The 24461-nt window shown below is 47.6% G+C and overlaps 1 protein-coding gene across 10 annotated transcripts in view; it reads left to right on the top strand.

Moving 5' to 3' along the window:
• The first annotated feature begins 4589 nt into the window (after nt 1–4589).
• Slc7a7 (solute carrier family 7 member 7) overlaps nt 4590–24461 on the top strand; it is a 50213-nt gene continuing 30341 nt past the window's right edge. Inside the window, exons 1-3 of one of the 10 annotated variants that reach the window (XM_038309924.1) lie at nt 5054–5461; nt 7862–7969; nt 12388–12930. In XM_038309924.1, coding sequence (XP_038165852.1) covers nt 5455–5461; nt 7862–7969; nt 12388–12930 — 658 coding nt within the window. In that variant the 5' untranslated portion in view covers nt 5054–5454. The other 9 variants (XM_038309933.1, XM_038309926.1, XM_038309928.1 and 6 more) reach the window with 9 other exon arrangements.

Raw genomic sequence — 24461 nt, forward strand, 5'->3', positions numbered from 1 at the left:
GCTGCCATGCTTCCTTCCATGACAATAATGGACTGAACCCTGGAACTGCAGGCCAGTCCCAGTTAAATGTTTTCCTTTATAAGAGTTGCTGTGGTCGTGGTGTCTCTTCATAGCAACAGAATACTAAGACAGGGTGCTAGGAACTGAACAAACTTCTTCTACAGAAGAGCAGCCAGCACTCTTGACCACTGAGTTGTTTCTCCAGCCCCTTCCATACCCTTACTTTTCAAAACCACTTCTACTGCTCTTGCAAAGAAACTGAGTTTGAGTCTCAGCAGCTATATCAGGCACCTCAGAATTATCTGCTCCAGGGGTTCTGACCCATGTAGCCTGCACTCAAGTGCACACACACACACCCCACCCCCACACACACACACATACACATAATTAAAAATAATAAAAATAAATCTTTCAGACCACTTCTACATAAGTACTTTCATACGTTTTTCCCACAAAGGAGATTAGACAGTGCTGGAGCAACCATCACACAACTTTTCTTGATGTTTTCAAGGAGATTGATGGAAATGTGACTGTTGGGATTGTGGCCCACTGGTAATGTGTGCACTTGCCATATGTGAGGTCCTGGTTTGAGCTCTAGCAACACACATACACACACACACACACACACACACACACACACACACACATACACACATACACACAGAAAAAGACCATGGATGATTTACTTTTTTTGCAGGTAGTGTCAGAATAGAGACTGAACAACACTTCTTCCTCTTTTTCTTCTTCTTCTTCTTCTTCTTCTTCTTCTTCTTCTTCTTCTTCTTCTTCTTCTTCTTCTTCTTCTTCTTCTCCTCCTCCTCCTCCTCCTCCTCCTCCTTCAGATTGGATCATTCTCTTTTTTTAAAAAATTAACTTTATGTGAATTGGTATGAAGGTATCAGATCCCCTAGAACTGGAGTTACAGACAGCCGTAAACTGCCATGTGGGTGCTGGGAATTGAACCCAGATCCTCTGGAAGAACAGTCAGTGCTTTTAACTCATGAGCCATCTCTCCAGCCCCATGATACTGTTCTTAAGTTTGTCTTACTAAGCCTTTGGCAAAAGCCAATATTCTGCAGCAATAAAAAAGATGATATCTTCACACAGTCACCCTGGGGAATAATAATATAGACAATAATACATGGAAAAATGGGGATATGTGCCAGGTGTGATAACACTCACGTTGAATCCCAAAATGTGGAAGGTAGAGGCCAGCAGATCTCTGTGAATCTGAGGCCAGCCTGGTCTGTATAGTGAGTTCCAGGACAGTCAAGACTACACAGTGAGATCCTGTCAAACAAAACAAAACAGCAAAAGCCATGTATGGTCATTCAGTAGAGAAAGACCTAGAGGATTAGGGGGACAGGGTAGGAAGTTTGTTCAGAGCTCCAAAATATGGAAGAGAAACTCTAGGAAGGGAAGGCAAGTCCAGCTTTGTAACATGAGGGGGCCAGCTTGTTGGGGTTTCTGTCTCGCCCAGCACCCCACAGCAGGCAAGCCCCAAAGAAAATCACACAGAGATCTCCATAAGTTATAAAACTGATTGGCCCATTAGCTCAGTCTTCTTATTAGCTCTTGTAGCTTATATTAACCCATTGTTCTTTATGTATGTTAGCCACATGGCTCAGTACCTTTCAGCCAGGCAGGTTACATCTTGCTTCTCAGTGGTCTGGGCTGGAATGGGAGGAATGGACTTCCTTCTTCCCAGAATATTTCCATTCTCATCGCCCCACCTCTACTTCCTGTCTGGTGGACCCACCTATACTTCCTGCCTGGCTAATCAGCGTTTATTTAAAACATGATTGACAAAATACAGACAATCTTCCCGCACCACAGCTTTTGACATGATTAATAGAGGTGCAATCCATTGATTATAAATAGACTGCAGCTGGAAGCACCAGACTTTCATCTCAGCATTTGAGAGACAAAGGCAGGCAGCTCTGTGAGTTTGAGGCCAGCCTGGTCTACAAAGTGAGTCGCAAGACAGCCAGGGCTACACAAAGAAACCCTGTCTTGAAAAAAATCAATCAATAAATAAACTGTTAACATTGCCACCATTTTTTTTTTGAGACAGGGTTTCTCTGTGTATCCTTGGCTGTCCTGGAACTCACTCTGTAGACCAGGCTGGCCTCAAACTCACAGAGATCCACCTGCTTCTGCCTCCTGAGTGCTGGAAATAAAGGTGTGTGCCCTCACACCTGCTGCCACCATTCTTTTTTAAAAAGTTTATTTTTATGACTGTGTGTGTGCCTGAGAGCACGGATGTGCACCTGAGAGCACGGATGTGTACCGTGCATGTGCAGGAGCCCTTCGAGGTCGGAAGAGAGCATCACGTCCTCTGGAACTGGAGTTACAGGCGGTAATGAGCTGCCATGTGGGTGCTGGGGATGGAACCTGGGTCCGTCTGCAAGGCAGGGAGTGCTCTTAACTGCTGAGCCATCTCTCTAGTCTACCAGCTTTGGAACATTATGGAACAATCGAGTCTGGCATTGGCTCAGTCCTGTCTAGTGACTTACTCAGCCATCTCAACCACAGGAAAGTGGCTGTCTGTCTTGTCACACTGATTGTCCTCTGTACTTCATCTGAGAACAGTGGAATCCAGCACTATAGAAAATTGAGTGTGAGATTCCTGTGTTTCTCCCAGACTCCTTTGCTGTTCAAGTCAAGGACGCCAGGTTCCAAGTTTAGCTTTTGCATTTTGTTATGCACTCGCCCGCCCCCCCCCCCCACCGTGCACCCTGTGTTATCCAAACATCTCTCTGTTCTGTCTAGGCACTGGTACTTTTGCTCAAGTCCGGCTGCTCTGTGAAATTAGATGCCCCTTTTGCTACCTTTTTTTGTTCGTTTTTTGGTTTTGTTTTTCGAGACAGGGTTTCTCTGTAGCTTTGGAGCCTGTCCTGGAACTAGCTCTTGTAGACCAGGCTGGTTTCGAACTCACAGAGATCCACCTGCCTCTGCCTCCCAAGTGCTGGGATTAAAAGCATGCACCACCACCGCCTGGCTACTTATTTTTTTTATTCATAATCAGAATTTAACTTTGCCGTCCAGTTAGACTTGGAGGAGAATATGAAAACCAAAGGCCTGCAGTGCAAGCACAGTGATCACAGGGTACTGCGAGCTGGCCTGCTGGTTTAGAAGCACACAAATGTCAGAGCCGTTTCCAGTGGGCGATGGAGAGCCTCTTGCTGAACTTGCTGTTCCTGGTCTGAAAGCACTCCATGTCTTCTGCAATGCTCACGCCATCTTTCACCTTCCTGAAAGGTCGCATCCCTGCCGTATGGGCACTCAGGACTCAGGACGTGCAGATGAAAAACTGGAAGCCGTCTGTGCTTGGTTCAGCATTTTTGATGGACTAGATGCCAGGGTCTGTAGGTTGACATCATGGCAATCACGATGCCAGTATGACATCCCAACCCTGGCTCACGAATCCTGGACTGATTCTGTGAGAGTAGGTCATGTAACTGGATCGGTTCCCTTCAGTGTTCCCTAGCACCCACCTGAAAACCGGGATTGACTCCATGAGCCTATTTATTATCTTCGTATGGGGGAACAGAAATAGGCAGGTCCTGGGAGCTTGCTGGCCAGATAGCCTAGCAAAACTGGTGAGCCTCAGGTCAGCGGGAGACCCTGTTTCAAGGGAATGAGATGAATAGCAGTAGAGGAAGGGAGACACCTAAGGAACTCCGGTCTCTGCTTGTCTGAACACCCCCACCAGCCCCCCCCCCCCCCCCGCACAGGTTCATACGTACATATGCCATTCAGCACAGACACCCCCGCGCCCCAGACAGGGTTTCTCTGTGTAGCCCTGGCTGTTCTGAAACTCACTCTGTAGAGCAGGCTGGCCTCGAACTCACAGAGATCTACCTGCCTCTGCCTCCCGAGTTCTGGGATTAAAGGTGTGCACCAGCACCCCCTGACAACAGACACAAATTTTATCATGCCCTCTGCGAGTCGAACATGGAACTCATGTATACTAGGCAAGCACCCCAATGAACTATATTTTTTGGTCCTTCAAACCCCTTTTTCTTTCAGTCTTTTCCTTTTTGAGCCCGGCGGGCCTTCAGTTTGCTATATAGCCGAGGGTGGCTTTGAACTTCTGGTCCTCGTGGCTCTACCTCCTGAGTCCCGGAATTACAAGCGTTTGCCACCTCGCCAGGTTCAGATTCCCAATCTGTCTGGGCCTGGGTCTGATGAAAGGTGCACTGGGGAGTTCAGTCTTCGCTGCTCCCTTGCCGCCTCTACTTTTGGTTAAGTGCTGCCTCCTGGCGACTACTAAGGACACCTTCGGGGCAACCTGGGCATTTTAATTTGGGAACCTTGAAGATGACGCAACAGTTCCCCCGAGGGGGCGGAGAGTCTGAACAAGAAGGCTGGCAGAGAAGTCCGGGAGACCCCACCCCTGGCTGCGAGCCCTGTCGCCGGCTCCCCTCGGGGCTTCGCGGCCTGGTCTGCTTCTTGGTTGGAGGCAGAGGCCGTCTGGGGTTGGGGTTTTTGGTTAGACCGCGGTCTGGCTGCCTGCCCTGGCTGGATTGGGAGGGTGGGAAGAGGAAGCTGAGTGTGCCTGGGCAGAGGACACGTCTCTAAGGGGAACCGCGGTCATTTCGCGGGGATTAATCTTGCAGGTGCCAGGTCGGACTAAGGTGGTGTGTGTGTGTGTGTGTGTCGGTGTGTGTTGGGGTTCCCAGACCTTTGCTGCCTTCTCTTTCATTCACCACAATTCCTTCTTCTAGAGTATCTTAGATACAAGGGACGCCGGGTAGAGTGGAGTGGAGTTCTGGTCTCCACTCCGACAGAGCGCTGGTCGGCACCTGCTCATTCGAGGGCATTGTGGCTAGGTCAGGTATTGAGCGGCCCAGATTTTAGCGCTACAGACCAAGAGGAAGAGCCAACTAAAGGGAGGTGCCGGCGGGGCCCCAGTGAAATGAGAGTGGCTGGGGAGGGAGCGTGGGAGAAAGAGGCAAAGGTGAGCCAGCTGGTAGAGGGGGATGGGCCGCATCTAGATGGGGTCCCAGGAAAGAACGTTAGGTATAGGCCTTTTAGTTTTCCATTAACTAAACAAAAGCCAATTTCGTTTCTGGTGTGCATGTATGTTGAGTGTGGTGTATGAGCACGTGTGTGTTGGTGCTTGTGCCAGTGTCAGAAGATGCAGGGTATGCACACTCGATCACTCTACCGGTTCCCTTGAGTCAAGGTCTTTCACCCCATTTGGAGCCTGACTGGCAACCAGCAAGACTCAGCAATCCTCCTGTCTCCACCCAAAGTAGCTTTTTTTTTTGGCCAGGTGTTGGGATTAGAACTAAACTAGCCTCAGACTCATTAAGTATTAAGGCTGACTTTGAACCAGATCCTCCTGCCTGCATCCACATTCCAAATGCTGAGGTTGAGCTACTGTGACTAGCCCTAAAACTCTCCTACACCCACTGACTGCTAGAGAAGGAACCCAGGATCTTGTGCATGCTAGGTAAGTGCTCAGCCACCAACCCCATTTCAAACTCTTTTAGGCCTGTAAAAAATGAAAACCACACTCCTTCCCTTAAGGCCATTAAGATGGAAAAGATTAAGTGTCTGTGAACTGTCCTTACTCTAAGTAACTGAAATGTAGTCACACTAAGTGACCTGGAGGGCAAGTTCAAGGACCCACCCAGGAGCCCAGCCAGCTGAGAAATCAGAGAGGAGTATTGTTCATCTTTTGAGTTATTTACCCAGCAAATGTCTTTTGGTGGTTTGTGTGAGCCTCCCTCCCCGGCAGGGTACAATGGTGGACTGAGCTCTTCTGATGCTAATCTCCTTTTGACTGACCAATAAGTAATGACCAACAAATAATACCAGGAATGAAAAATGTCGTAGAAAAGAATGTTCCTAGCAGGAAGAATGGTCAGACAGACGTTGCCAAAGCTCTTTGGTGGGAGTGAAGTTGTTGTGTGGTCCCAGGAGAGAGGCCAGACTTCTGTGATAGAAAGGAGGGGCAACTCTGTCTCTCATCTTATGACTGCCACCCTCCTCCCAATAACCTGGACCTGTCCCCAGACTAAGACTAAAGGGCCCGTCAGGCAAGGAGCAGCCTGGATATAAAAGGACATTACATTTTCCTCGGAATAATTCTGATTTGGTGCCAGTGAATTCTGATTTCTGCCTTTTGGTAACGTGTGATTTGGCTCCTATCTCGTGATGCAGCCAGAATTATTTTTGACATTTATTTTATTCTGTGTGTGTGTGTGTGTGTGTGTGTGTGTGTGAGTGTGTGTGTGTGTGTACGGACTGTGCATGGTATTGCACATGAATGCGAGCGCCTGCAGAGGCCAGAGAGGGTGTCAAATGTCCTGGAGATGCGGGGAATTAGGAGCTGCCTGACGTGTGAGGTGGCTCTGGAATAGCAGTACGTGCTCTTCACAGTGTCATCTCTAGTCCCCAGTCAGAATTCTCGAGTCCTCACCCGGACCGTATCAGGAGTAATTTGCGGGACGCAGGTGCAAGTTTCAGGGTGTGGACTGGAGACCAGCAAGCTGATGGCTGCCTCCAGTCAGCAGTCACACCTGGGATTGTGCCAATGCTTCCAGTGCTGTGAAGAGGCCCGCCCCTGGACAGATTTACACCGTCTGTATGTCAGTGGTTTACTACGCCTACCAAGACATGCAAATGACATCTCTAACATAAAAAGGCTCATAGAGTTTTTAAACATTTTGATTTGTTTGTTTGTTTAAGACTGGGTTTCTCTGTGTAACTTTAGAGCCTGTCCTGGAACTTGCTCTGTAGGCCAGGCTGGCCTCGAACTCACAGAGATTCACTTGTCTCTGCCTCCCAGAGTGCTGGGATTAAAGGCGTGTGTCACCAACGCCCGGCTAAACATTTTTATTTTTTACTAGTGTTATGTACCTGTGTGTGAGTGTATGTGTGTACAGGTGTACGCGTGCCACAGAGCAGATATGCCAGAAGACAGTTTTTTTTCTCTTTTTTCTTTTTCTCTCTCTTTTTAAAGACAAGTTCTGTTTAACCCTGGCTGTCCTGGAACTCATGTAGGCCAGTCTGGGTTCGAACTCACAGAGACCTGCCTGCCTTTGTTTCCCAAGTGCTGGGATTAAAGGATTAAAGCCTGAGCCACCACACCCAGCCAGAGGCCAGCTTTCGGGAGTCGTGTTCCCTTTCTCCCACAGCTTCCAGGGCTAGGATCAGCTTGTCAGGTTTCAAAGGCAAGCACTTCTACCTGCAGAAACATCTCCCTACTCCTCTTCTACTTTTTATTCCAAGATCACATTTCCCCCATTTCTACAAAGTCAACATTCAGCAGATATTTCAATAACAGTGGCTTGAAAGGCTGCCAACTTAGGAATGTGCCCAGGGTGGCACAAAACTTGTTGTTTTTTACCTAGCAGCTCAGACTCACTGTTAACTCCTCAGCCAATTAGGGATCTGAGCTGCCAGTGGGCTTGTTGACATCTGGGTACAGGCTTGGCTGTGCCCACAGGTGGCCTTCATTGCTATGCCTTGGCTTGCTTGGTTTGTTCGAGAGGCTGACATGGCACCGACTCTTGAGATAGGACTGAAGAATTTCACTGGCCTGTCGCTGGAAACAGAATGAAGGAGAGGCAGGGAGGGGCTCAGGAGGCCACTTTACATTGCTGGTTGCACTGAAGTGCTTGGCAAGCAAGGGCACCGAGGAAGACCAGGGGCTGATGTGGGGAGGAGGAGCCCAACAGAGGAGAAGATGCCTAGGTGCCAGCAGGCTCGGAGGTTCTCTGGGTCTGACCAGGCAGCCTCAGCTCCAGCCGGTCCTCTGGCCCCTCCCCACTGCCGGCCAGAGTCACACATGTGTTTTCCTGTTTTCCATTTCGGTCCGTCACCCTCTGCTCTTTCTGCTTCTCAGAGTCAGCAGCTGCTGAAGTCACACCCCTGATTCTCTTAACTGCACCCCCTCACCCCAGTGTGCTGATAGCCCCCTCCTCCCTGCACTTGCTCAAAGGTCTCCAGACAGGTAAGAGGCGGGGAAGCAGGGAAAGTGAATGTGTGGGGAAGCCCAGGAGGAGGATGGAGTACCTGAACATTGCTCAAGGAGAGACTTATTTCTTGGCCCCTAGCCCTGGCCCTGTCTAGGTAGAGCCTTCTGTCGGGAGACTTCAGCTTTTGGTTAATGGGAAGTCCCGGGCAGAACAGTAAACAGATTCTTTATTTAATTCATTTTTTTTAAAGGAACGGTCTTAGTTAAGTGGGATATAGAAAAAAACAAGTGGAGATCTGGAGAGGGAGGGGCTGAGCAGCTATTGTGGAGTGATGAGGACTCTAACAGCACCAGCCTGTACCTGTTTTGTTTCTGTTGTTAAGGGAGGCACAGGGACGAACCCGATGGATAGCAGAAAGCAAGCCCTGGGGTCTCAGGCAGAAAGTGTATTCTTACCATAGCTCATAGAGCTTGGTGGTTGGGGAGTCAAGACTCTGAACTGCGGGCAGGTTCCTGGAGGAAGAGGAAGAGTGTTTTAGTGTTGCTGTTGGAGTGGGGAGCGTGGTCGGTCAACACTGGCTGGCTGCTCTGGCACTCCATGCACGGTATCCACTTGTGAATGAAAACTCCTCTAGGCTATAGAATGAGCATATTTTTTCTGATAGCCATGATGTCCTCAGAGATGAGCACACCAAAGGACAGGGAAAATGACAAGGGGTTTGAAGGTTTCTGTGAAACCTGTTTTGGCTGAGCCCTTACAAGGAGATCCTCAGGGAACGCTGCTTGACCAGGCTGCCCGAATGGGGCAAGCATTACTCTGAGAGTCAGGGTCTCAGGGAGAAAAGTGAGCTGCCAGCCCTGGTGACTTCTCCTCTTTGTTGTTAGGCAGCGGTTGAGAAAAGCTGGGATGTTTCCATGAATGGCAGCCTCTTGTGCCTGACTGGCAGGCTGGGAAGATGAATCCATTTGTAGTACTTCCTGGTGAGACCACTAGGGCATGCTGTTTGCTGGGGTGTGGGTTCTGTCCTGGGCTGTCCTGGCTCAGCTCCTTGAGGATTTCACTTTTATGCCAGCCATGAACTCAGGCTCAGGTACCCCCACCCCATACATACACTTCCTTTTCTCCTTTCTTCTTTTCTGAATTTGTTATTATATTGTTATTATTATTATTATTACTATTATTATTATCATAGATTTGGTTTTATACTCCATTGGTGCCAGTGTATTTTGATCCTAAAAGGATGTGTGTTTCTCTGTGTTTTTAGTAGTGGGCACCCTAGATGTTACATCACTCCCCAAATGATCAAGACAGGAGCAGCCCAAAGGCAATGACATTGCTTTCTTTCCCCCACACTGCCGCCTAAAACCGCAGGGGCTTTCTTTTCAATCTGATCCCAGACTTCTCTAGGTAACTCATTAGGGAGCCACCTGGAGTGGTTTCCTGTGACCAGTGACCAGCAGGGGCCGGAGAGCTGGAAGTTGAGAAGATAGCATAGCTCTGTGATCTTTGCTGTCTCCCCTCTGCTTTGGCACCCCACAGAGTGTATGGTACCTGCCTTATGGGGGCGCATACCGTTCGGTGATATGATGCACTGAAATACGCAGCAGCATGTCTGATCTGGGCAAGAACTCAAGCACTGTTTTTCTGGAAAGCATAAAAAGCATTGAGGGATGCTGGGAGAAAAGGAGAGGGTCTTCTGGGTGAATTTCAGACATATGCAGGGCTGTCTTGTAAGAAACATGAGCTTTAAATTTTTTAAATTTAATTAATTTATTTATTATGTATACAGTGTTCCGTCTGTCTGTATGCTTGCAGGCCAGAAGAGGACACCAGTTCTTATTGCGGATGGTTGTGAGCCACCATGTAGTTGCTGGGAATTGAACTCAGGAACTCTGGAAGAGCAGTCAGTGCTCTTAACCTCTGAGCCATCTCTCCAGCCCCCGAGCTTTAAATTTTTTTTAATTTTATTTTTACATATGTGGGTATTTTGATTGCATATGTCTGGGTACATGTGTGCACAGTGCTCACGGAGCCCAGAAGGTGGCATGAGAGCAGGAACTGAGTTACGAGCCACCATATGGGTGGTGGGAATTGAAGACTGGTCTTCTCAAGAAGGGCCAGTGCTCTTAGCTGCTGAGCCATCTCTCCATCCTCCAGCGTGGTCTGTGGAAGGCCTACGCTCAGCATTCCCTCTTGGTTTATCTAAAAGTTTTAACAGGCTGGAATGGGACGGTGAGCTGTAGAGATAATTAACCTTCAGGATATTTTTGTAGAATAATCAAAAAGGGGTAGGAGGACAGAAGAAGGGACAGACAGTTCGGTGTCAAAAAAGACTGAACACCACATTTAAAGTAGATTCTAAAGACAGAATAAACTGTGGTCTTCAAAATGTGGAACCTGTTCTGTTTATACTGGGCCTGCCTAGCATAGCTCATGAAACCTTATTTCCACACATGTGTGTGGGTAGGTGAGCACTCTACCACTAGCGACACTCCAGCCCTCCATAGATATCTATACACTTATTGATTCATTTATTGTTTGTTATTATTATTGAGACAGGGCTTCCCTGCATAGCCTTGATTGTCCTGGAACTCACTCTGTAGACCAGCCTTCCCTTGAACTCAGAGACTTGCCTCCCAAGTGTTGGGATTAAAGGCATGCACCATCACTGCCCCTCATAGAAATGTTTGGATGTTCCAGAGGTCTTAGTATGTTTCCCGAAGGATGAAAGAGCTCACTGGTGGGATGGAGTTGTAGCCAGAAGTTTGATCTCATTTCTGAATCATATTTCTTTGGAAATAGCTTGAGACACAAGCTGTCATCCAGGGTGATGGCTTGAGCTTAGAGGTTGTTGCCCTGCTCCCCGCATGGGGAAGTGTACAGAGCTCTGTCTTAGGTCGCCCACACAGGGCGTCTGAGCCGCTCTCACACTTCCTGTAATCTCAGCATATGAACAATGGGTCGCATTCTATAGCCCTTCCTGCCTTTTTTGTTTGGGGTGAGAGAGAAGTGAGGTTTGGGTGGGACATGGAGGACCTAGAGGTCTGTGCCCCTGCTCTGCCCTTGCTGACTTGCTAGACACTCCAGGACTGCAGAGAACACACCCAGTTGGCTGTCCCTTCCCTCTGGGCCTCCTGTCCTGGGGCAGAGCTGACAAAGGAGACTTCTGAGTGAGCACCTTCTTATCACAGAAAGTGCTGAGCCAAGAGCTCCAAGCTGCCCCTTTCGCAGATGTGAAAGGCCTGTGAACCTTGGACCCAGATGGTTGCTTAACATTCCTCTCCCTTTCCCTCACCCCTTCCTTTTCTAGCTCCCTCACCTCCTCCTCCCTTCTTGACCTGACTTAAATCCGGTAGGCATTTGTCTAGCCTTCCCTTTTACTGCTGGAGGAAGGAGGAGCAGGCCAGACCACTGTCCTTGGAGGGGGCACGCCTCTTTGCCTGCTGCTGACCATTGCTGTGGGAACCCACTTCTATCCAGAGCCGGGGAGTGAGTGTGCCCCACCCTGTTCCCTTGCTAACCCCTCTCTGCTGTTCTGCATGTCCTGTCACTTCCTCAAGCTCCAGCGCCTCTTGCTCTAGTGTTTCCCCATTTGTCTGACTAAGCTTTCCTAGTTTGTGCAGCTGTCTCTAGCTCTGTGTTTTCAGGCATCTTCTGCCCGGCCTCAGCTCTTTTCCTTGGTTTGGGCTGGTATGTCTCCAGCAGTTCTGTGGTGGGTGGGTGGCCACCACCCATTGCCTCCAGTCACCTCTGGGTCCTGCTGTGTATTTGGGCCACTCTTCTGAAAGGTCGTTCCTACTTTTTGGCTGGTGTGGATGTGAGCGATTCGGTGGCAGGAACCTGGGATGGTAGAGGCTGGGACAGGTATCTGGAAAAGGAAAAGCAACATAAAGAGAATTGCTCGTCTTTTTTCAGGATGGGTGGGGCTGCTTGGGTTATGCCTACATTGGAGATGCCAGCTGACCATTTGCTAATGGATGTTCCCAAGTTGGGAGGTGGTCATGCGTCCCTTTGAAAGCTTCAGACTCTCACAGGAGTCCCTTAGGGGAGCTTGCAGCATATCAGCAAAAAGAGGATCCAGCAAATTAGTCTCTTGCAGGGCTGGTTCCTCATGCAGGCATCTGTCTCAGCATAGTGACGTTTGAAACTGAAATCAGAGGGAAGACAGACTTCTTTGGGGGTTGTGGGAGTGGGGAGGCAGAAAAAGTTTCAAACCACCGTGGTTATACAGAGCGCTGCTCAACTGCCTCCTGCCTGGCCTGTGTCACAAGAGACTTGGGATTGAGAGACCGGGATGCTTCTCTTCTGGGGGAAAAGTCGAGTTGGGATCATTTTGACAAGGCTTGAGGGAAGTCGGAAGTGAGAAAGGTCTCTGAATTGGTGGGTGCTGACCCTGCGGAGTGGGAGGGAGAGATGCCGTGCAGTTGCCAACCTTGCCTTCTTTCTTCCTTAGAGGGCAATGCAATCGAGCTGGTGAAGGCCTTCCTCCTCTCCACCATGGTCGACACTACCAAGTATGAAGTGGCTGCCCAGCATGAAGCAGATACCTCTGCTCTGGAAGATGGGGCCAGCCCAGGGGCCGAGCAGGTAAAACTGAAGAAGGAGATCTCACTACTTAATGGTGTGTCCCTGATAGTGGGGAACATGATTGGCTCCGGCATCTTTGTCTCCCCCAAGGGTGTACTCATGTACAGTGCCTCTTTTGGCCTCTCGTTGGTCATCTGGGCCGTTGGGGGCATTTTCTCCGTCTTTGGGGCCCTTTGTTATGCCGAACTGGGTACCACCATTAAGAAATCTGGGGCCAGTTACGCTTATATCCTGGAGGCCTTCGGAGGATTTCTTGCCTTCATCCGCCTCTGGACTTCTCTACTCATCATTGAACCCACCAGCCAGGCCGTCATTGCCATCACCTTTGCCAACTACATGGTGCAGCCCCTTTTCCCGAGCTGTGGGGCTCCCTATGCTGCTGCCCGCCTGCTGGCTGCTGCCTGTATCTGTAAGTAGAGATGGGGCAGGAATGGGGATGAGGAGGACTGGGCTGAAGTGGGGGTGTGAGCCTAATCAAGAAGAAGGAGTTGGGGGAATGAATGCCCATGACAATTATTTTAACTGTAAAAATTAATGTATACTGTGGGGGTCTAGCTTAATAAGCCCTCAAAAGGAGGCTCTGAATTCAACAACCAGTACTACCCCTAAACGTTTTGTGTGAAAATTCAGTTTATCTTAGTTTAAGGGTTGGTGAGGTAGCCCAGTTAATACAGAGCTTGCCTTGTAAGCATGCAGCTGTGGATTTGATCCCCAGCACTGTGTAATCTGTGTGTGGCGGAACCTGTAGCCCCACCATCTGGGAGACAGAGGCCTCTTGAGAGTCAGGAGTTCAAGGTCATTTCTTAGCAAGTTTGAGGCCAGCCTTGCAGACAAGAAACCCTATCTCAAAAAGCAAACAAACTGGTTGGGTATGATGGAGCATACCTTTAATTCCAGAAGGCAGTTAGATAGCTTTCTAAGGCCAGCTTGGTCTATACAGTGAAATCTTGTCTCAAGCAAGCAAGCAAGCAAGCAGAAAGTTTAATATAGAATTAAATAGTAAAGGAAGAGCTGGGTGGTGGTGCATGCCCTTAATCCCAGCACTTGGAAAGCAGAGGCAGGCAGATCTCGTTGAATTCCAGGTCAACCCGGTCTACAGAGCTAGTTCCAGGACAGTCAGTCAAAGCTACCCAAAGAAATCCTGTCTCAGAAACAAAACAAACTTCCTCAACAAAACAAAATAACCTCCTCAATCCCCACCCACCCAAAAACCCAACCAACTAACCAACCAATCAACCAAGCAAGCAAACAAACAAAGCAAAAAAGAAGAAAGCAGCCTACATCTTCTTTCCCTAATTCTGATTGCTTATCGCAATTGCCATGTTTCTATGTGCTCCTTGTGTTCCTACTTATTCTCCTTCAAGAATAGTTAGTATTTTTTTTTTATGAAGTAGGATAATACAATCGTACTAGTAATTCTTAGCCTTTATCAGATTACCTAGCTGCCAGTCCTGTTCCTGGCCTTGTACGCCAGTTCCAGTTTCTCGGATTTGCAGGTGGTCATGGGTAATGGTGTACTGTAATAGTTACCCACTTAGTTTATGCACTTTTCCTTCCTCTCCTCCTACTCCTCTTTTCTGAGACAGAGCCTTGCTGTGCAGCCCACATTGACCTTGAACTCACCACGTCACTCAGTCTGATGAAATTTGCGGATCTTCACGGGTTGTAGGCCCATGCCACTGTGCCTGCTTACACGTGTATTAGCACATAGTAGCTGTATGTATTATGGGATGCAGTATGGCATCTTATGTTTTTGGCTATGAGCCTAGCCTTTAAGGGCTGAGGCATCTCTCCAGCTCCAGTTGTGACATTGTAATCTGTGTGTACAGCATGGATGATCAGCCGGTAGCTGGCGTTTCTGCATCTCATCGTGTGTCTTCATGCTCAGCCGTTCTGAAACATTCAGCAAACCGTTGTCAGCCGCTGTCTGACCGCTGTAGGATCTTAGAAGTTATTTGTCTTCTCCAGTTCACCCTGTGCTATCAGTCTTCCAACCCCTAGGTTCTGGGAATCCTCTTCCTCCTTTTATTTTTTTTCACCCATGTTCTATCATCCTTTTTATTTTTTATTTTTTAAAGTTAAGGATAGGGTCTCACTGTGTGGCCTTTTCTGGCCCGGAACTTGCTGTGTAGAGTAGGCTGGCTCCAAACCTGTGTCTGTCTCCCAAGTTTCATTTATGTTCCAGATTGCTCTATATTAAGCCTCCCCCCTACCCCAAGCATTTTGTGTTTTAAAAACAAAAGCTGTGTGTACAAGCAGAGCCCAGAGGGAGATGTCAGGTGTTCTGAGCTCTTCCCGTCTACCGTACTCCACTGAGATGCACCGAGACAGGGTGACTTTCTGAACCTGGATTGAAGCTGGTGGCCAGCGAGCCCAGTGATGCTTCTGTGTCTGCCACCGATAGTGTGACCATGCCCAGATTTGTGTGTGGGTTCTGAGGGTTTGAACTCAGGTCTTTATTTCCCTACTGGTTGTGATTGTTTTTCTCCTTCTGTGAGGAACGTCACTATGTACTCTGCACTGACACTGTGGGTTGTTTGGATAATACAGACATTTTAGTGCCATTCTTCAATCCGTGAGCATCTTTCTTTTTAAACAAGGTCCCTTAACTTAGCCCTATCTATCTTGGAACTCTCTGTAGACCAGGCTGGCCTCAAACTCACAGAGATCAACTTGCCTTTGTGCTCAAGTGCTAGGATCAAAGGACCAAGACCCTGCCGTGCCTGGCTCTTCTTGTGTATGGTGTGTGTGTATTCTCTTTAGCTTTAAGTGTTGTTTTGTGACTTTTATTATTTTATTATGAATTTCCTTGTTTACATTTATTCCGGGGACCTTAGCTATTGTGAACAGGGTTGGGGGGGAGAGAAGGGATGTCTTGGTTTGTCTTCCAGCAATTTCAGTGTATAAAATTTGGTGTATAAAAGAGCTAATTATTTTTAAAATGCTGGTTTTATATTTTGCAACCTTACCGAACTTGTCAGCTCCAACAGCTTTTGGCTGGAGTCCTGAGTTTTTCTATGCATGGCCTAGTGCCATGTGCAAACAGGCACAGTCTGACTTCCTCTACTCTGTTTCAGTGCTCCTCACTTCTTCACTTGCCTAACTTCTGTGGCCTTACTTCTCACTTTGCACTCTGTAAGAGCCCGCAGGCATGGTGGCGCACGCCTGTAATCCCAGTCCTTGGCAGCGGTGGTGTGCAAGATCAGGAGTTCAAAATCGTCCATGTTTCCGAGATGAGGTCTGACTACATAGTCGGGTCTGGCCTCAGTTTGCTTTGTGACCTAGGCTGCAAGCAGTGTAGTACGTGTATCTATTGTGTGTGTGTGTGTGTGTGTGGTGTGTGTGTGTGTGTGTGTGTGTGTGTGGTGTTTGTGTGTTCACCTTCACATGTGATGTGTCACAGCAGGGTCAGAGGACAAATCAGGTGTTGGTCTTCGCCATCTGCTTGAGAAAAATATGACTTTGAAAGTATGATTTTTCTGATAATTCCATACATTTATATAAATGACACATTTGGGTCATTTTCACTTTCTGCTGCCCTCTCTCCTCCCTGCCCACTCTTATGAACCTCGTCTTTTTCTCAACAAGTCTCCTTCCCACTTCACATCTTTTTTGTTTGTTTATTTGTGACCAGCCGAGTTCAACAAGGATTGCTTTCACGAGCTTTCGTGGGGAGTGATTTACTGGTGCATGGGTGAGACCACTGAAGGAAAGAAAGAGCTCTTCCTCCTCCTCCAGCGACTTTGGCGCCCAGTGGGACCCGAGCGCACCCCAGTCCTGATGCTGTGTGGACTGACTCACCTTGAGCAGTTCTTGCTGGAGTTCATGAGTGCAGTGACATTTCACACCCTGCCATCCTCCAGATCATCCATTTCCCCCACCCTCTCTCCTGAGACGTCCCTTCAGCCTTGGAGCTGGTGACATAGATGTCCCATTTGGGGCTGAGCACTCAGAGCCACTTATCCTATGGACATTGACCAGCTGGGAGTCTCTGCTTTAATCATTGTCCAGGGCAAAAGAAGCTTCTCTGACCAAGGTTGAGAGCGGCAATAATCTACGCGTATAAATATTAATATGTAGAAGGCAGTTGGCTACCATGTCCGTTTAGCAACCCAGCAGTAATAGGTTTCCCCTAAGGCCTACGACCTCCTGTACCGTGGGCTTTAGACAAGGGTTACAGTACCAGGCGCGAATTCCCTCCCTCCCGCAAAGCCTGCCTCAAATCCAGTCACAAATTGGTTGGTTAAACCACACAACAGTCACATCCTCTGTTGTGCCAGAGGACAGCTTGCCTGGTAGGTGGGCTTTGTAGCAGGCACAGTTCTCAGCTGGGTAAGGTCACTGATGACTTTTTCTTCCCCAGCAGTGGATATGGCACCTTCTGGCACTATGAAAACTACCCAGGGGTGAGGAAACTTGCAACTGCGTTCTAGCCCGGTGTCTCTCACTATGCAGCCCTGGCTGGCCTAGATAACATGTTCCCTTTCCCCACTGGTGTGTGTGTGTATGTGAGTATGTGTGTACGTGTGTGTATACTGTATGTGTATACATGTGTGTGTACGTATGTGTGTGTGTGCTCTACATTTTTCTCTGCTCCCCTCCCTGTCTCTCTTCCCCCTCCCCCCTTCAACCCTCCCCCAAGGTCCCCATGCTTCCAGTTTACTCAGGAGATCTTGTCTTTTCTACTTCCTACTTCCCATGTAGATTGGATCTATGTAAGTCTCTCTTAGTGTCCATATTGTTGTCTAAGCTCTCTGGGATTGTGGTTTGTAGGCTGACTTTCTTTGCTTTATGTTTAAAAACCACCTATGGGCCGGGCGGCGGTGGCGCACGCCTTTAATCCCAGCACTCGGGAGGAAGAGGCAGGCGGATCTCTGTGAGTTCGAGACCAGCCTGGTCTACAAGAGCTAGTTCCAGGACAGGCTCCAAATACAGAGAAACCCTGTCTCAAAAAAACAAAAAAAAAAAAAAAAACCTATGAGTGAGTACATGCGATAATTGTCTTTCTGTGTCTGGGTTACCTCACTCAAAATAATGTTTTCTAGCTCCATCCATTTTCCTGCAAAATTCAAGCTGTCGTTATTTTTTTCTGCTGTGTAGTACTCCATTGTGTAAATGTACCAAATTTTTCTTATCCATTCTTTGATCGAGGGGTATTTAGGTTGTTTCCAGGTTCTGGCTATGACAAACAAAGCTGCTATGAACATAGCTGAGCACATGTTCTTGTGGCACGATTGAGCATCCTTTGGATATACACCCAAAAGTGGTATTATTGGGTCTTGAGGAAGGTTGTTTCCTAATTTTCTGAGAAATCGCCACACTGACATCCAAAGGGGTTGTACCAGCTTGCATTCCCACCAGCAATGCAGAAGTGTTCCCCTTTTCCCACAACCTCTCCAGCATAAGTTGTCATCAGTGTTTTTGATCTTGGCCATTCTTACATTTCAACTCTGGGGATTTTTATTATAAAATAATTTTGGTTTCTGCATTGATTGAATGGTTAGTATACTTTTAATCCTTCACTTTATTAATGTGATTGATATATCAGATGTACTGTATAGCTTTTAAAATATTTTGCGTTTATTTATTTTGTGTGTGTGCGTGTGTATACGTGTGCTGGGAATCTTTTGTCCTGTGGGTCCTGGGGATGGAACTCAGGTCGTCAGGCTTAGCAGTAAGTCCTTTACCTACTAAGTCATCTCTCCCTGCCCTCTTTTATTTTGCTACTGGAAACTGGACTAGGGGCTTTATGCATGCTGAATAAATGCTCTGCCACTAAGCTGTATCCCCAGCCTGACTGTATACTGTATATATTAAAACATTTTTGCATCCCTGTATATTCCCCTTTGATATTGTCTATAATCTTTAAAATTTTAATTTGAGACAAGGTTTCACTGTATAATCCTTGCTGGGCTGGGATTTAGAATGTAGATCAGGCTGGCCTTGAACTCACAGAGGTCAACCAGCCTCTGTCTCCTGAGTGCTGGGATTGAAGGTGTTTGCTACCGTGTCTGACTTTATTTTTTGAAATTTTAAATTTTTTTGAGATATCAAAGGCTGTGCAGTCATAAATTGGCCTTGAACTGGTGATACTTTTGCTCCTGCCTTAGGCTCTTGAGTACTGGGATTACAGGCATGCACTACCATGTTCTTGGGCTGCGTGAGTGGTTCAGCGCTCAAATGTTTGTTTGGGTAGCATTTGTGAGGGGCTGGATTCAGTCCTTGGTACTGCAGTCTCCTTCAAACAAATAGCAACAAAACCGGCTGGCTATGGTCTGGGGGGCAGCTCAGTGGTGGAACACTTGCTTAGTATGTTTGCGGTCTTGGGTTCTACAGGACTTAGCAGCAAAACTGTCTACCAGTGGGCTGCATTCCTTCTCTCTATATATAAATATATTCAAAAGTGATTCAGTGTGTGTGTGTGTGTGTGTGTACATGTGTGTGTTTGTGTGTGTATGTGGGTCAGAGGACAACTTGTGCGAGTCTGTTCTGTCTTTCTACCATGTGGGTCACAGGATCAACTCAGGTCAGCATCACCGTTTTGTTGGGCAGTTTTTTCTTGAGAGACATTTTAATCTATGATTCAATCTTACTATCGGTTAGTTGTCTGCTTAGGTTTTGTATGTCCTCACAATTCCACGGGCAGATTGTATGCATTCACAAATTCATCCGCTTCTTCTAGGTTTTCCAGTTCATATTCATAATGATCCCCGATGACCTTCTGTATTTCACTTATAATGTCTTCCTTTCATCTCTGATTTTACTTCTTTGGGATTCTCTTTTTTTTTCTTATTTAGTATAGCCCTTGCTAGACACCAGAAGCTAATAAAAAGCCCAGTGTTAGGAATGGGTTATACCTTTTGGAGTTGTTGGCCCAGTGAGTAGAGTAGACTTCCCGACATTCCAGGCTATTGCCAATGACATTGGTTGCCTTCAGAATGCCATGGTGGGCCACCAGTGCCAACGACACGGCGTGCAGTGTCAAGCTGTACTGCCCTGGGGTTTTGTCTCTGCAGGCTAGCTTTCCTAGCGTGGTGTAGGTGGGCTTTTCTGTCCCGCCAGCCCACTCTCAAATAGCCACACAGACGCAGAGACTTACTATTAATTAGAAATGCTTGGCCAGTAGCTTAGGCTTGTCTTTAGCTATCTCTTATAACTTAAATTATCCCATTTCTATTACTCCATGTGCTGCCCTGAGGCTTGTTTACCTTATCTACATAGTTCCCATCATGCTCACTCTTTGTCTTGTGGCATCTCCTCTGACTCTGCCTTTATTCTTCCTAACATTCTCTCTGCCCCCCCAATCCTGCCTAGCCATCATCCAATCAGCTTTATATTAACAACGAGGGCAACACATCTTCACAGTGTCCAGAAGGACTATTCCACATCAGGGCTGGAAGGTGCATGGCATACTCCTGGAGGGGAGAAATAGTGGTCAATTTTACCCAGCTATGAACCTGAGAGCTACAGTAACAATCTGTCTGGCAAGATAAGCCCATGGTACAATAGTGGCACGACTGTTATAGGAATAACCAGCTACCTTCTGACTGGATTTAAGCCTGATCTATGGGACTAGAGAGATGGCTCAGCAGGTCAGAGTATTTGCTGATCTTCCAGTGGACCCAGGCTTGATTCCTAGAACACATGTATATGCTCAACAAACAACAGTCTTTAACTCTAGTTCTAGGGGATCTGAGGCTTTTTCCTGACCTACATGGGCAGCAGACACACATGCTGTATACAGACATACATCAAAGCACTCATACACATTAAAAAAAACTATCCTATGGCACTGTTATCAGGGCTATGACCTGTGACTGGGTAGGTCAATGGCCTTAGGGTGGCCCTACTATTATTATTCTGCTAGATGGATATAGGCTTAAACTGACTCCTGAAGACTCACTGCAGATTAACAAATTACATCAGCTCCTTTTCTGTTGTGTTGTCAAGATACTGTGACCAAGGCAATTATAAATGAAAGTATTTCATTGGACTTATGATTTCAGAGAATTACCGTCCATGATGGCCAAGCAAAGGCATGGTGGCAGGAACACCTGAGAGCTCACATCTGATCTGAAAGCAAAGAAATAATTTTATGGCTGGGGGTCACCACAACATGAGGAACTGTATTTAAGGGTCACAGCATCAGGAAGGTTGAGAACCGTTGCCTTCGTCCCTTGTTTCTCGCTCCTGTTTTAGCCTGGGTGAGCCTAGGACCTTGGAGATTGCTCTGATCCCCAGCTGTGAAGTGCAGACACTCTGTCAGTTGATGCAGCAGCAGCAGCAGCAGCAGCAGCAGCAGCAGCAGCAGCAGCAGCAGCAGCAGCAGCGTGCAGCCCAGCGTATGTGGGAGTTTTACACCAGTGCAGCTGTTCCCTGGGCTGACCCCTGTAGCACAATTAGCAAAAACCCAACTCTTATTTTCTTTTCCACTTTCTTCATTGCTCTCGTTCCCCAGCTTCTTCCATTCCTCTGCTTTATAACCGAGAGTTTCTTGCGATTTACACACCCATGTCTGTGGCTGACACTGATCCCTGCGTGGGGATGTTTGTCCTGCAAGGCAAGTGTTAGGAAGGCCAGCAGGCACTCTTGGGGAAGGAAGCCTTTTCCCGAGGTCTCAGATGTGACCTGTGGTTTCTCTTGTGTCGCTTTCTTGTGATCTGGTAGGTCACTGACTGATGAAATCCCTTTCAATATTTGTTGGTCTCGGGCTCCTTGAATGTGGTATAAAGTAACGTGGCTTGTGCAGAGAGGGTTATTCTCGTAAGTGATATTTTTAAGGTGACTGCATCACTGTAAGCACCAGGCCGCTATTATTTTTAACCACTTTTGCTGACATCTCCTTAAAACCAGTGGTGCATTTGCTTGCCTTTGTAATTTGACATTTCTTTTGATGACTCAGGGCTATTATTGCGCAGCCCCCCCCCCCCTTCCCGCCCTTATTTTCTTCAAGACAGGGTCTTGCTAAATAACGAAGGGTGATCCTAAACACATCTCAATTTCTTTTCCTGTCTTAGGCCCCTTGGTAGGGAAGAACATTTGCTTCCTTACTGGCTACCGACTGCTGGCTTGACTTTAGTCCTCTGGGTTTTAGTCTTTCCTGTTTGTGCCGTCTGTGACAGCTGCCTGTCATTCCTTGATTTTGGCATTATGCCCACCTACATCTGTCACTCCATCTGTCACTCACTCCCTTCTAATTTGCTGTTTCTAATTTAGGAGTAGAAATGTACTCAATCCCTTGAACACCCGCATGCACACGCACATGCACAAGAAAACATGCAAAGCAGCCGTAGTTACGAAGAATCTTTGGACTTCCCCAGTGAGTAAAAGGCATGGGGTTTGCATGTGGGTTCAGGGCGTGCTTTTAAGACTACCCTGTAGAGTAAAGAGTGTGTTCCACGTGTGTTGGAGGCTGAGCTCAGCAGTCGTGTGCTTCAAGGTGTAAGGGAAAGTGACTTTACCCCCAGTAGAAGGTGAGAAGGAATCGAGAGTCAGGGAATCCAGCTGCTGTGACGTTACTACCAGGATGACTACTTGAGCCCATGGATTCCCGATAACATATTTCAGAGATTTACTGAAAAATAGCTGGGCACGCGGCACCTGTCTCCCAGTTTAACATTTGGAAGGTGAAAGTGGATGTTTCATGAGTTCCAGGTCAGCCCAGACTACATAACAAGACCCTGCCTCAAAACCAAACAAACCAAAAACCAAACCAAACCAACCAAACAAACAAACAAAAAAACCCCCAAAACAAACAGGGTGTGCCTTTAATCCCAGCACTCTGGAGGCTCTCGCAGGTGAACTGTGAGCTCAAGGCCAGTCTGTTCAGTGAGTTCTAAGCCAACCAAGGGTATACAGTGAGTGATATTTTGTCTCTAAACAAACAAAAGCAGAACCCATCTGTAAGAAAGATTCGATGAAAGCCATACATTAAACTCAAGTGTAAGGGATTGATTTTTATTATGATTGAAGCTACTGTCAGGTATTTGTAGGCGTTGACTTTTCCTGCAGTTTGGTCCCATCCATGAGATACCACATAAGTAGCGTTATGGTAAAAGTAAAATCCTGCGGATCTCCAAGTGGCTGCATCCGGCAGCGGGCCATGAGACCATGTTGCAGGTCCCCGACATGGCAGGCAGCGGGCAGCGGGTCCCGAGACCATGCCACAGGTCTCCAAAGTGGCGGCAGGCAGCGGGTAGTGGGTCCTGAAACCATGCTGCAGGTCCCCGAAGTGGCAGTGGGCAGTGGGCCATGAGACTACACCAGAGGTCCCCACAGTGGTAGCAGGCAGCAGGCAGAGGGTCCTGAGAGCAGCCAGTCCCAGGCAGGAAGCTGCATGGTGGGTGAGAGACCTTGATGGGACACAAGGAGAGACAGTTGGATGGGCATACCACGAGACCACACCACAGGTCTCTGAAGGCCGCTGGTCCTGGGCAGGGAGTCATGCAGCAGGCAAGAGACAGAGACATGAATAGGCACGCCATGCAGAGTGAGGTTGGATATTTACTAAGTGAGTTATGGAAGGGAAAGGGGAGAAGGGGAGAAGAGGAGAGAGAGAGAGAGAGAGAGAGAGAGAGAGAGAGAGAGAGAGAGAGAGAGAGAGAGAGAAAGAGAGAAACAGGAGGAAGGGGAAGTTGGGAGAAGAGAGAGACAGAAACTGTCTCTTTGAGAGGGAGATGGAAAAGGAAGGGACTCAGGCAAAAAACTGAAATCAGCTTGCCTTGGCAGATGGGGTAGGGGAGGAGTGGGCGTGGCTTGTCTCTTAAAGGGACAGAACAGACCGTTACAGGTAACAGCTGGACTTTTGTTCAGTGAGAGATAGAGATTGGGAAGATGGTTCAGAAGGGCAGAGAGTAAGAATTTACTGACATGATTCATGGTTTCAGTTCTTCAGTCACTGTTACATAAGCTCATAGTGCAAGTCAGCTGCTGAGGCCTCTTGTCAGAAGTTTCTGTCCCACCAACAGCTCCCAAATGAACACACTGAGGCTTATATTAATTACAAAATGCTCGGCTAATAGCTCAGGCTTGTTACTAACTAGCTCTTACATTTAAATTAATCCATGTTTCTTATCTACCCTCTATCATGTGGCTCATGGCTTGTTACTTTGTTTTCTACACATTCTGTGTCCTCTGTGTCTGCTGGTGTCTCCCTTGGCTTTGCCCTTCCTCATCCCAGCATCCTTAGTTTGGTTGCCCTGCCTATACTTCCTCCCTGGCTACTGGCCAGTCAGCATTTTATTAAACCAATTCAAGTGACAAATCTATACAGTGTACAAAAAGGACTATCCCATAGCAGAGGCCTGGAAGGACATTTTGGTTAGCCTATGTGAGGACTCAAGCTAAATCTTCATGTGTAACACAAGAAAGGCTTTAATATACAGCTCTCATCCATTCTCTTCTTCAGATAGCGTGACATAAGCATACTATGTGCTAGATATTTTGTTTGGTATTGGGAAAGGAGAATGGCGCCTATCCCTTTCCATCCAAGAACTCATATGGCAGGAGGGAGACATATGCTGTCATATAGCATGACATGTATTGGAAGTGTGGTGGCAGGCGTGAGAGATGCCAGTAAGACAACTGTAGCTTTGCCTTTTGCTTTGAAATGGTTTCCCTATGTAGCCCAGGCTGGCCTCCCAATTGCTGGTTATTACAAAGTGTTTACCATTCCTGGCAGACGGTTCCGTGGGAGGAGAACTTAGGAAGGCTTTTCAGAGAACAAGCACGCTCAGCTCAGACACAAGTCTGAGCGCTACACAGCTTCTCAGAGAAAACCGCATTTGCAGCTTGTGGAATGTTCAGAGAATCCTAGGTAGTTGGAATGTCGGCTGGTCAAGGAGATGGCCCAGGGTGAAGATGGTTCTGCCTGGTGCCTAATATGGGCTCAATCTTAGCGGTAAGGGAGCTGTTAGTTTCTCGAAGCCCGTGAAGTTGAAG

Source organism: Arvicola amphibius, chromosome 13 (genome assembly GCF_903992535.2).
Source record: "Arvicola amphibius chromosome 13, mArvAmp1.2, whole genome shotgun sequence".
In the NCBI taxonomy this organism is placed as follows: Eukaryota; Metazoa; Chordata; class Mammalia; order Rodentia; family Cricetidae; genus Arvicola; species Arvicola amphibius.